This window comes from Gallinula chloropus, assembly GCF_964237585.1.
Source record: "Gallinula chloropus genome assembly, chromosome: 5".
NCBI lineage: Eukaryota > Metazoa > Chordata > Aves > Gruiformes > Rallidae > Gallinula > Gallinula chloropus.
The window spans coordinates 42939854-42953792 of NC_140090.1; the positions used below are offsets into that span (position 1 = coordinate 42939854).

At 40.7% G+C, this 13939-nt stretch overlaps 1 protein-coding gene across 1 annotated transcript in view; it reads right to left on the bottom strand.

Annotated features, from left to right (window-relative positions):
- ANK3 (ankyrin 3) overlaps positions 1-13939 on the bottom strand; it is a gene marked incomplete at its 5' end in the record, with an annotated part of 223232 nt that overhangs the window by 109619 nt on the left and 99674 nt on the right. The window contains 5 exons of the mRNA XM_084265470.1: positions 2014-2112; positions 3313-3411; positions 5883-5981; positions 7968-8165; positions 12705-12803. Of these exons, the coding sequence (XP_084121596.1) occupies positions 2014-2112; positions 3313-3411; positions 5883-5981; positions 7968-8165; positions 12705-12803 (594 nt within the window). The remainder of the gene's footprint in view (positions 1-2013; positions 2113-3312; positions 3412-5882; positions 5982-7967; positions 8166-12704; positions 12804-13939) is intronic.

The following is a 13939-nucleotide window of genomic DNA, read 5'->3' on the forward strand; positions in this document are numbered from 1 at the left end:
AAACAACACAGCCCTATGTAAGAAAACTAAGGCTCATATTATCACAGAAAGCACTTGCTCTGATTCTACCACTTTACAAACTGCAGATGAGCGTTAATTGTAATGACGTCTTTTCCTAGTGAATATCACACACCGACTTTCTCATTGTCATATAATAAAAGATGTCTTGCGCTTTATTGCTGCATCACAGAGACTCCAGAGACACAATCCCTCCAATCGATTTTCTTAATCTGGATTTGCCTCACTTTGCTTTGCCACTAAGGTACATTGAGTTTCCTTCTGAATTTGAGACCTTGCTTAAAGCAGAGAACACATAGCTCTGTTCCTCACCTCTCCATCTCTTTATGATTCTCAGCAACATTTTACAACCCGATCGGCTGTTTGGGACACTCTGAGTTGGTTAGCACATCACTGCCTCATAATTTGCATTAAGTATCATATTTTCTGCCTTTTGATGGATGAATGATTTGTTTGGGATTTTGCAGACAACTTTAGAGAGTACATAACCAAAATCCACCACCATTTTCTCACTGCTCATTCAGAACACAATAATCCTAATAGTTCTAAGTACAGGGGTTGCTCTCTCATAAGTCTTATTGTTTATTTTCCTGCAGTGAAAATACTGTGGTTGATTGTGTCCTTGTCCTAAGTGTCCATTAGATAATTTCTTCTTTATTCATTATTTGGTCTCATACTTGAGTCCTCCCCATTCTCAGTTGTCTAATCTTTGGATTAACACACTATCACAACAGTGTGGCCAACAAACTCCATGACCTTACTTTTTCCTGTTCCTCAGCAATTCAAATCCCTTTCTCTCCCCATTTTTACCTGCTGAGTTTCCTACCTTTTGAATGCTGCTACCCCACGTCCTGCAGCAGAGTAGTTTCGGGCTGTTCTCTGTAGGGAGACTTCAGACTGTCCCCATCCCACAACACTGATTTTACACCTTTGGGCTTTAGGATCGGAGCGCACCAGGATGCAAATGCTGCTTCTCCACTGGTGAAGAGCCTTTACAGTTTTTAAATATCGCCAGTTTGTGCTGTTTGCCCAAATTAGCTAGCACTGGTGGATAATCTATTACTTCTATTTACTTGTTGTTTGTGATAACAAACAGATCACAGGCAATGGCAGTTTGCACAAATCAATTCCTTGTGTGAAACTATTTAGAAAATATTTGCATGCCTCTGCCTCTGAGTTGTTTTGTTCCAAGATTGTCTTTGGAGATTTACAGACTGACCACATAACTCACTTCTATTGTCAGGCTGCTTGCAGATATGAAATGTATCTGCTATAAATACTTAGTCAAGGGTTCTAGCAACTTTAATTGCAAGACAATTCACAGATGATAATTTCACAGTGAAAACCAAATTTCTTGTTGGAAAAGAAAGTTTTCCTGGTGTTACCTATTAAGGCCACTATTTATTGCACTCATTTATTTCCTTCCCTTGCTTCTTTCATGAACTCTCCTATTTCCATGATTTTGTATGTTTCTTCAGTGGTTCTTGGCCATTTTCTTTCTCTTTCCCCGTATCTTCCTCAATCTATACACCAAATTGTGATTATTCCTTCTTTCCAGCCCTATGGTGCATCCCCTTACTGTGCTGCCTCTCACTTCAGGAGGTGTTCCTTAGAAGTACAACTACTCTTGAATGCATACAGGCTGGTGCTTTAGTGACAGGAGACACCAGCAGCATGGGGATCAGAGTTTCACAGAACTAAAAGCTGATTTGAGGCATTCCTCCCTCCTTGCTTCCCACCCCAAAGCAAAACTCTTCAAGCACAGAATGGTTTATATTAAAAGCTGATGGAGAAACATGCATGGTGTTGGCTTGACATTTCCTGCCTTCTCTCTTACATACAGATCACTCGTGACTACAGTAAAAGAATACATGACAAAACACCAGTCGTCATTACATCAAGGCTTCATCTCCCTGTCTACTCCCAAAGCACACACAAGATGAATGTCACCACATTGAAGAATCCAGGGTTATTATTCCTGGCCCATCACCTTACCTTAGCCTTAGCCTCCACCTGAGCTCCATTTTGTACCAGGTACCGAACAACCTCCGTCTGGCCAGCTCTGGCAGCCATGTGCAGCGCCGTTTCTCCTCTCTAGAGCACAGCAGCAAAACCAAAATATCGTTAAAAACATGCTGCAGGAAAAACAAACCCCAACATGTTTCATAAATACAAAAATACTGGTGACCCAGTTCGGGATAATCTCCATCAGAGTCTTTTGCAGTAGCTGTCTGTGAGCAAGATAGGAGATTAAGTCAATATTTGACCTCTTAGCAGTATGCTACAAAGAAATTTATTTCAGGGTCAGCTTCCCAACACAGCAGTGCCTTTGTCAGTAGCCTTCTGCTGCCAAGGCACAGTGCAATTCTTGTATTTACCAAGGTTTTATTAACAGTGCTAAAACCGCCATCCATTTAAATAGAGTCTTAATTTAGTAAAAAATCCAAATGTTTCAATTTTGTATATTCAGATACACACATTTTTGGCTTTCCTCCTGCAATGCCCTATGCCCCGCTATCATTTGTTATCTGGCAAGCGCTGGGATGAGCAAACAAGAAGAAAAAATAACCATTACAGGGTACATTAATCTAAGGCTTCATGGATTTAATGAAATACAAATCCAAGGAAACCAGAATAAATTCCAGAGGGGAAACCACTTTCTGTGCTTTCAGATACCAATACATCTTTAGGTACAAAAGCCTGCTGAGGTGCAAACAGTGTTGCATTTTTATATAATCCAGCAGGTTTAGCAGATGAAGACTCAAACAAAACATCGTCTTCTCACTGCACGTGCTAACGGAAGGTGAAAGGAGAATTTTGAGGCCCAGCTGCTATAAAGAATGTACGAGCCTGGACTCTCCTCCCATTTCAAATATCCATCTAAAGATGACTTCAGTTCTTACACGTGCCCTGGGAGCCTTAGGGCACACAGGGCACATCCAGCAGAAAAGCCACTTGTATGGCTGTGTGGACATAGGCAATATGTCCCGACAATCTGCTGCAATCTGTTGATAACAGCAGAGCTTCCCTTAAATGGTAGGTCCCCGGGGTCGGTCCTGGGAAAACATCGCTCAACAGTCAAGTATACATCTCAAAAAATTACATATGAAAAGCTACAAGAAGTTCTCCTCATTTACATAAAAAAATAAAGAGAATAGAGTCATCTGCTTAAAGATGCTTTGAGGTTTCCTCACCTTGTCAAACTACCCAAGTAGCAAACACCATAATCGGGCTCTTCACACCAGCACTGCTCCCAGATACTACAATAAGTTCACAGTTGTGTCTGTTACTCACCACATTGGTAGTGTTGGGGGATGCTCCATGATGCATTAGCTGTGATACAATATTTACATGTCCCATGAAGGCAGCAACGTGGATTGGAGTTAGACCCGACTGAAAGCAAACCAAAATCAAACTTTAATATCTACTTCCACACTCTTTGTCAAGAAGAATGCTATGGGGGAAAAAAGAAGTTGCCCCATGAATCTGTGAGGTAAGTAAAGCCAAGTGCTTGCTCTTCTGAGAGGATCTTATCTTCTCAAAAATACAATTGAATGCTTAAAGTAAAGTACGCACAGAATTGGAGACAGCTATGAGTATGAATTAAATAAATAGGAATTAATTCATCTATAGCTGATTTCAGCTGAAAAAAAGATTTCTTCCTTGACTTTTTAGCTAAAGCTCATTCTGAACTAGAAAAAAATAATAGGTAGAATTTTTTCCAGTACAAAGATAGGTCTTTCTGGAACATTTAGCAAAGTAACAAAAAAAGATGCAGTGTCTATCGTCCCCACCAAATTCAGTTGCTTTTGGGTGAATGATAAGGCCTATTGAACTTGGTGGTAAGGTCCATCCCCACTGTTTCTCTAGGAAAGAGAACTCAAAACTGTGGCATCCAGTCAGAGAGGCACAGACACAGGTAACATGGGCTAAAGAGAACTCCCTGTTTCCTCGTGGACCCTTCACCATCTGCACCACTGCCCTTACACAAGTTACAAAAACCAACTGGAAAGAACTGAGAGAGGGAGGAAGGGGATTGGGAAAAGGGAGCAGTCATTTAGCAGGGCATGACCTGAAGGATTTTGCTTTAGAAATCCAATCAGTAGTTAACGTTTCTCCAAGTAGCATTAGCCTAAAGCCTCTTCACAGATGCTTCCACACAGCTGTAGCAACAGTCAGCCAAAGGCTGCAGAAGGAAGGTTTTGCTACCAAGGAGGAAGTTCAGTGGATCCCTGGAAATCCCCTGATCTAGAGCTTCCCCACAGATGTACGTAAGTCCCAGAAGGGAAGAGGTAAGGAAAACACATTTCTATGCAGAACAGCAGACAACAGCAGGAAGGCAGAATAACTGGGTGACTCTGTAGTTTCTTTTTGTTGCTTCAAATAATTTTCAAATAACAACAACTATTTGTGACGTTTAGTACTGTTTCCTCTGTATTTGCATTGCTTATTGAAATTTCACAGCCAACTGTTGTTTGCTCTAGGGTTTCTCTGGGGAGGAATACCATGAAGCTTTATAGCCAATTGACTTTGATGGCCAGATAGACTCTTCCTTTCTTACTAGAGAAATAATGGCTTATGCACTGATGCTAAGTGCTAGTTCCTGATCTGCCTTGAGAGGCTGTTACCACATTGACAGCCAGCGAGAGAGGCAGGAAGGAACGTGAAGCTCTGCAGGAAAGCACCCTGGTGAATCTCAGGAAATTAAGTCCAATGTGGTTTGAGATCACAGCGAGGCAACCACAGGAAATAAAGTAAGACCTCTGGCTTTTGAAAAAGTAATTCAGAGGATACAGATCAGACCGTTAACTGGATTTACTCACCCAAAACAGTGTAGTTAGGGATTGCTGTTGCTTTCATTCTTTTAATTCTTTGTATTTCAAAGGGGTAAAATTGAATAGATAGTTTACTACTTCCACAGTGACTGATTAATAGGGATGATAGATATGTCATGTCTTCTGCTAAGGCTCTCATTTGCTAACATGACTTCAAACTAGACCCTGCAAGCTGCACCTACAAGCTCCGTGGATTTTAGAAACTAGTCTGGTGATGCGCAAGCTGGTACAAATAGCAGGCTCAGTCCTCTCTCAAGAAAGCCAAGAAGGGAGCTGTATATGAATTACTGGTGAATAATTGGAACAGAACCCCATGCATCAAATGAAACTCTGCTGTGGGGAGATGAGCTGCTCCCAGTTGTACCTTGTTTAATGAATGGAATTGTTTATCATTTTCTAACCTGACGTTTTGTCATTGGTTACACATTCATACCCGTGACCTTAGTGTACTGAGTATATGCACACAAACCAAATTTTCCATAGGTACTTAATTAATCCCTAAATTGCACCAATAACTGGGTGTAGACCGTCTCATGCTGACTGAAGTAATAGCATATTGATTGCTGTCTAACTGATTTGCAATGACCCATGATGGCGGGGGAATATAATTTCTGTGTGGAGAGCCAAAACAAGGTCTGTGCAAAGCAGGGCTTGAGTGAAACCCAGTCTTTACCTTATTCTCCTTTGCAGGGTGAATTTCATCTTTCATGCATTAAATTACAGGCAAAACCTGTCAGAAATGAACCTTTTAAAAAACATATTTTAAAATTGTTTTAAAGTCTGTTACATTTTACTTGTTGCCTCACTGTAGTGCTAAATTATATAAATTGGGTTTGGTTGTTGTTATCCACTGGGGCAAGTGAATTAATCATTCAGACTTATTATTTGGTAATATCTAGTTGAAAATAATTATTGACTTGAATGGCGGCACATGCTGTTTCAGAAATAACTGAAAAAAATTAAAATCAATAGAGTTACAATAAATTTTGTAGGAAAAACAAAAACAAATTGGAAAGGATCACTTTTTACCTCAGTCACAGCTTGGATTGATGCACCGTGCTTCAAAAGAAGTTCCATTACTTTTATTCTGTTCTTCTTGCAGGCAATGTGAAGAGGAGTGAAACCATTCTGCAAATGAGAAAGAATATACTTTTTGATACTGCATATGTTATTAAAAAAGTATAATCAGGCACAGAATTCATATAAAACATTCCTCTCTTTTAACAAAATGTTTTCACTAAATTGTTCGTGTAAAAAGCGAGAAAAGCATCTAATAAAAAGACTTATTTCCTATAGCCAGTTTTAATTATGAAATACATTGCCCATGCCAATAAAGAAATTATTTGTACAAATTCTCAGCTCACGTAAAACTGTCAAAACCTGGAATTTTGATATCCACTGTTGCTGGGGGGGGGGGGTTGGTTAGAGATTTTTTGGGGTGTTGGGGTTTTATTTTTTATTTGGTTTTCTTTAGAGTTTTTGGAACTGCTGATGAAAACAGCACTTTACCTGTGCAACCTCTTTGGAACCTTTTGTAAACTAATCTAACTAATCTTACTACTTTTTAAATTCATTATCTGCCAGTGTGCTATCATTACAATTATTTTGCACCATCTCCTAAAAAAACTTGCACGGGCAGCAGGGTTGATGTTTAAAAGTACCAACTTATTTGGCATTAGATGATGTAACAGAAGCCAAGTAAAACAGGATAATAAGCTGTCCAGTGCATCCATGACTGGTACAATAACACTGGAGCACTGAATGCTGATGCCGCTCTGTATATTCATCAAGAAGGCCTTTGCAGAACAATTCTGAAAACAGCTGACAGAACCAGTCCCTCAGATCTGATCAAAATTAGCCTTTTTCACCTGCCCCGTAATAAAGACTATCATATGCTTTTGTAACAAGGAGGTTGGTCTGTTCTAGTTAAGTGTGATCAGCTCTCAATTCTTTCCTTAGCTGAGGACAATGTCTAATGTAAGCTCAGATATTTCAGGGAAGAGCAAGCTCAAGCTCCAAACACTACACTCGGGCTCAGGTTGCTTCTATTCAGTCGTTCTGAGTGGGAATGGGGACAGAATAGAAGAAAATGCTGAAAGATTTTGGGGAAAAGGAATTCATGGCTAGGTTACCAGACCAATGAGAGGCCACCGCCAGCAACCCTGACAATCTAAACCTGATGATGATGACGCAAAATTAAATATCACAAGCCTACAGGCCTGTCCCACTTGCTGATTATAGTGAACAAACCCCAGATATCATAATACTTTGACCAAAGACATCCAATGACAGGTTGATCTGACCCAAAAAAGCAGAGCAGCTGAGAGAAGGAAATCTATGGAGCCTGTGCTGGTTTAAAGACAGTCAATCCCACCTGACTCATGAGGGTTTCAGGAGTTCGCACAATATTTCAGGAATGGAATGGGTTAGTAGCATCAGGTTGTGAAACCAACGGTCAATCCAATTACCGTCAGAGCGTAAATTTGTTTGAAACAGTTATTGAAGAACAAATCAAAAAGACATTTTAGAAACAATGGATGGCAAGCATAATTCTGAACTAAATGCATTACTGCCTTCAGTTTGTATACGCTTTAATCACACTAACAGGTTTTGTTGCCAAAGCTGTATTTAAAGTAGAAAGGCATATGACTCCATCACCGTAATTATAAAATACCACAAATATGTTATGTAACCTGTTCGTACTTTCTACTGTTTCACATCTTTGAGAACTAATAAAAGTTCTCTCCATTTTAAGCATAGTTGTTTGTTTTCTCTTTGCAGACATTTAGAAAATAAGAATTCTCTCCATACCAAACACTACAGTAGTTACGTCTGCAGCTGCTCCGCATATTCAGAATCATAACAAGCTACTAGGAGGGAAAAGTACTCTAGTTACACTAGAAATTCATAAGTCATTGTTGACCATCCATAAGCAAAGGTCTACTTCAATTGCACAATACATCATTAACACTTTGAAAGTTGAGCATCCTCTCTTGGGCTGCAGCAACACCACTTATCCTCACTGTCAGCCATCAGCAGGCAGAAAATAAAATAAGTTTCACTGCAACTTTGGAAGAATGTTTAGCTGTGAATAGGAACCCGCTGTGTACTCACCAGTGCTTTGGCATTAGGATTAGCCTTCTTGTCCAAGAGAACCTTGGCAACTTTGTAGTGGCCACAGTGGGCGGCAACATGCAGCGCAGTCAGATAGTCATTAGTGACGTCATCTACAGGCACGTTATGCTGAATCAGAAGCTGAACACAGTTTAGATGATCTCCTTGTGTTGCCATGTGCAACGGAGACAAACCATTCTGTGAACAAGAAGAACCAACACTGATGGGTTATAGGATGCTCAGAGAAATGAAACTCCTCTGTGTTGTTCTTAGAGCATTTGTCATATGAAGAAATCTACAAGCTCAGAGAGCACCCAAACTAAACTTAATTTCAGTGTAACAAGGGTTCTTGATCCAGCAAAAGCCACATGGAATTTGGAGTTTGTTTGGTTAGAGTTTGTAGGCAGCTCTACCTTAAAAAAAGTCATACCATGTCAGCCATGCTCTATACACAGCATATTTCAGCCAGCATTGTTCAGATGAGTTGCTCGAGTTATGTAAAGTGCACTTTGTAAGTCCTGAAACTCACTGTTTCTACAAGCCACATTAAACTCACTGCTCTAATGTAGCCTGCATATAGCAGGCATGACAGACTAGCTCAGAGCATTGCTCACTAATCACTACAACCTTCTCTTATCCCTCCACCAGTATTTTCTTGAAGGTGGGTTGTAGACATGCCTTACAGCTCATTACACACTTGTGGAGCCAAAACTGGTACAACAGCAAGAGTTACAAGGGTGGCAGGGCTAAAAAAGTCTGAATGAGACCACCATGATGTGGCCTACCAGTAGCAGTGGGAAAGCCCTGTTTCAACTGGGAAACACCTGAGACATTCACAGTTAGGCACAAAACCTAAAGAATTGTTTCTTGCACCGACTACAATAATTCCTCAACAAGCTGCCCACAAATATTACATTTCCAAAGTGAAAACATGAGAGAGAATTCTCAGAACTTTAAAGGGCTGACCCTATCCCATGAAAAAATATTAAAACCATATGCCAGAATGAAAGAAGTCTTGTTAGCAGAGGTACGCGAGCTCCTCAGATCAGCCTCAATGCACCTTCTTCCATTTGTGGTTTGTGTGTTTGGGTTTTTAAAAAATTTTATTACTTAGGCCTTCTAATGCCAGAATTAGCTTCAAACGTAGGAGTTGATCCTGGTAACACATAATAGTATATAATCTAGAAATGAGTGACGGTACGCAATGTTTGCCATCGTGAAGAAACCGACCCTCTTGCGCACAGATGTGGTGCCCTCATGTGACTGCAGTTAGCAAAGACAGAGAAGCAAAGTAAAAGCAGCTGAGATCTCAGGCTTTCCAGCAGATTCTTTCTTCCCAGGGCCATATCATAACAGTAATGACAAACATTCAGAATAAAGGTGGAAAGAGAGTGATATAATTTTTTAAAACTACACAGAAGAAAGTTGATGAAAGCCAACAGGCTAATAATGTCAGAATGTGAAACCAGTTTATGTTCAGTGCCAAGAAGCAGACATTCTTGGACACAGTTACATCTTTCAAGTAAGATTATCTCATGGGCATCTTTCTTGTGATTTATGTTGGCTGGATAAGCCTCTCTTCCATTCCCAAAGGCTACTACAGCAATTATCTGCATGGAAGGTTGATAGTAGCAATGCATTTTAAATGTTTTCACTGTCTGCTAGTGTAGTTAAAAGAGGGATAGAAAAAAATGAGATTCATTTTCCTCAGGCAGCAAACCTTCCTGATAACAGTTTATAACAGGTGATGCTTTTTAGGGGATAGTAAAAAATTGTAAGGCTTCATACATTGTTCTGTTCCATTTTTATAAGAAAGATCCTTCAGGTGAAAAGTCTTTCTTAACAATAACAGCCAATAAACCACAATAATTCTTAATTAATGGAGTAAGAAATTGAGAAGATGATATGGGACTCCCTCATTGGAGAGACTTGTACAAAAGAGGCTGACTGATGGAATAGAAAGGAAGCAGATCAGCCACACATCAATTTGGGAAAATCAAGAAGATGTTAGACAGAAATCTGTCATGGATGAGAAAAGTGCAGCAACTAGCCAGACTTTACACAAAAGAGCAAGAGACAAGACTGGATGCTAAAGCAATTGAAGATGACAAAACATCATTGGAATACTGTCTTTTCTTAAGACCTAAACCAGGCTTGGTCTTAATTCTATTGCAGTAGGTGATGTTCTGCAATCTTACACAAGTCAGTTAACATTTCAATGCTTTTGCTTCCCACTTTTAACACAGAAACATTACATATAACAATGTTCTCCAGTCCATGTTGTGAGAGGCATTCCCTCACCATGCATGACTTGGTGGAGATACTATATAAGCACTGTCATATAACTGTATTTACAAAGATTATCAAGAAAGTATTAAAAGGTAAAGAAATTCAAGACTGATCAAAGACTGTCACTGATCAAAGATGGTGACAGTCACATTACACCTTTAAAAAAACCCACCACCATCACCAACTCCCCAACCAAAAAAAGTCCAAAACAAGACCCCAAAAAGCCAAAAAACCCAGAATAACGAAAGGGCCATAGAGATCAGAGTATCGAATGCCTGACTAGGAAGAAATAAAATTAGCTGATACATATAGCTCATTGTAGTTGCATCAAAGGACTTTAATCAGGGAAAGTGATACTAACTCTGGGGAAAAACACAAAAGCAAAACCAACAAAAACACCAAGAAAAATGGAGAGCCAAACAAGCCTGGGAAAAGAATAATTAAAAAAGATGGTACTTGATACACAGAGTTGTAATTTCTCACACAGAAAATCACTGGCATACTCAGGCCTACAATTCAGTTTTTCCCAGATAATCCATTAGGTCATTGTCTCCCATGAAATAAAGCTGAAGTTATTCCAGTGTGAAAAAGCGTCAGCACTACATTGAAGCTGTGACAGGAAACAGCTATCAAACTGCAGCCTGGTTATTCTTCTGAGGTTTATATAACATGAGAAAACTTTGTGAAGCTCAAGTTCTTTCAAAGATGTACCCTATTTCCAATACTACATGACTTAACTTGAAGAGAATGGAGCCACAGTACTATAGTGCCAAATGGATGAATTAAATTCTGTCATTCAGAGGTTCCGCTACTTCTTAGCTTACCTTCTGAAAACAGCAGAATTAGCACATCAGAGGGAAACTCAGGAAGCTCTGCACTTTCTTCTCTTTACTTTTTAACACATGACATAGTTTTTCCTCTTTCAGAGAGAAGGCTCCCATTTTGCTGAAGGTGTTTACACAAGCCTCTGCAGGTCAACACCCAAAGTGTGTCTTTCAGCCTTCGGCTATTTCAGAACCACTATCCCATGTTCTCCTCTGCCTGATTTTGGATAGTCAGTTCTAGGCCAGGCTGCATGTATGTCCTCAAAAGAGGAACAAATTCAAAACCCACAGGTTAAGTGTAGGGATAACACCTGACACGAAATCCATGCAACAAGGAAATGTAGTTCCTAGGAAGAGATTCTCATTTACGATGGCAGAAACCAAAGCAAGATGGTTTGCAGGGTTTTTTTTTTTTAAATAACTGATTGAGCTACAAGAGAGCACAGAAGAGCCTTACTCCCTGGATTATGAGCTCTAGGCTCCAAAAGTGGCCACAGTGTGGAGATGTGCCCCAAGGGGCTCCTAGACAGCCCCTTACTATCTCCTCCTGCTCATGATGTTTGCAAGTCAGTGCTGCAAGAGTCCATGGAAACTCCACAAGCAAGGGATGGGTGGATTCTGTCTGTCAGATTGTCCATGACAGCACTTGCCAGTGACTCACCGAGCTGAGGTACGCTGGTGCCAACCTCCCCAAATAAATGCTAAATATATTCCTGCAAGGATTAAAAAAAACCAAAACTAACTAAAAAAAAAAAAAAAAAAACATAAAGAAGAGGGAGGAGAAAAGCAGAATATAGAAGGGCACTGAGACAGGACAAGAGGACAGAAGAGAGAAAAGACATAATAGAAGGAAGGAATATATTTTTGCTGGAAGTACATTGCTTACAGCCTAAGAGAAAAAAAATGCAGTGGAAGGTTATCTTGGGGAAGAACCTCAGCAAACTGCATAACCCAAATGTCAACCCTGAACGGGAAAGTCACAGATTGCAGTGGTGCCACAAAGCAGGCTGCTGCCTGAGGTTTCAAGCCAGCAATTGCAGCTCAGCAGAGACCACCACCAGGAGAGTTCTAACAAGTACGCACTTTAACACCAACCCTTGGGTCTAAAGCAATCTACATGCCCTGGTACAGGTGATTTGAAATTCCCATAAAGAATTTTCCATGATAAACTGTAGAGAGAGACAAAGTGGAGAAACTGGTAACCAGGCTAAGTCCTAAGGAAATATGAGCTGTCTCTGCAAAGAGACATTTGTCTATTTTTATCTCTTATCTCTAACTCTAGCCTTAGGATAATTTGGTGTAGGCTGAAGATATATTGTAACCACACTGTATTTATTCCAGGAGAGATGCAGAAATTTTTCAGCTACTGAAATTCTGAGGGATAGGGTTACCATACGTGCCTTTTTAGTTGGCACAGAAACCTTTTCTTGTGTATCTCAATTTAACACATTTTATATGCAGACATGCGCTACATAAGGCATTCACTTTGGAAATCTCCCACACAGTTACTTTAAATAGCTGTGAAATAGGAAAGTTATTGTCAAACCCTTAAAAACATGAGATGTGCAGAATCACATTTTAAAAAAGTAGAAGGATTATCCCTGCAGAAAACGGTAGCAGTTACCTTGGTTTTTGAAAGAATAGGGGCACCACGATCCAGCAGCATTTCTACAACCTGTTCATGGCCACTTCTTGCTCCACAGTGGAGAGGAGTCAGCCCATCCTGTGGGACACAAGCATTGTAATTGATTAGTTTCAGACACAGTAAAATCTTGTGTGCTTTTATAAACATCTATGGTGTCTTAAGGAACTAATTAATTCCTTCAGGATTCTGTTCTTATACAACCAAACAGCTGAACTTGTTTATTCAAATGAACAGAGTACATTTTTGCTCTGATTTCCTAAGCATGTAAATAGCCAGGTATTGTGGGTTTGCGTGGCAGGGTTCTGGTGGAGGAGGGGGCTGCAGGGGTGGCTTCTGCAAGAAGCAGTCAGAAGCTCTCTGCGGGCCCCACAGAGCAAACACCAGCCGGCGCAAGGCTGGAGTCATCATTGATGAAAGCCAAGCCTACCAGCGATGGTCACAGCGTCTCTGGGAATAATATTTAGAAGAAAAAACCTGCAAGCAGCTGCTTTTTGTCACCAGAGAAGGGAGTGAGAAGATGTAAGGAGCTGAGCTGTGCAGACAGCAAGGCCAGGGAAGGCGGGGAGGAGGCACCCCAGGTGCCAGAGAGAAAGATGTCCCTGCAGCCCCTGGAGAAACCCATGGTGGAACAGTCTGGGCCTGGGGGACTGAGAGACATTCTGTGATTTATGACTGCACCCATAGCAGTGACCCACACTGGGGCAGCTGGGGAAGAGCTGAAGCCCCATGGGAAAGAACTCATGTTGGAGAAGGTCATGGAGGACTGTCTCCTGTGGGTGGGACCCCATGGTGCAGCAGAGGAAGGGTTTGAGGAATAACCCCCACCCCAGCTAAGAAGGAAAACAACTCAGGAGGAACTGACCGAAAGCCCCTGAGACACCTGGGCAGGAGGAAGGGAGCGAAATTATGACTAAAGTGAACACTGCTAAGAAGGGGAGGGTGGGGGGAAGTGCTTTGAGATTTTTAGGTTTTTAAGAGTTTAAAGATTTTTAGATTTTAAAAATTTACTCAACTCTGTTTTCTCTGTGTGTGTGTAATGTCATAGATTAGATGGTTTTCTTTCCTTTATTCTGTGTTGAGTGTGTTCTGCCCATGATGCTGACTGTGGAATGATCTCTCCTTGACCTCATCTCCACTCCTAAACCTCTCAACATCTATTTTCTCCCCTGTCCGGCTGAAAAGGGGAGTGATGGAGCGACTTTGGTGGGCGCCTG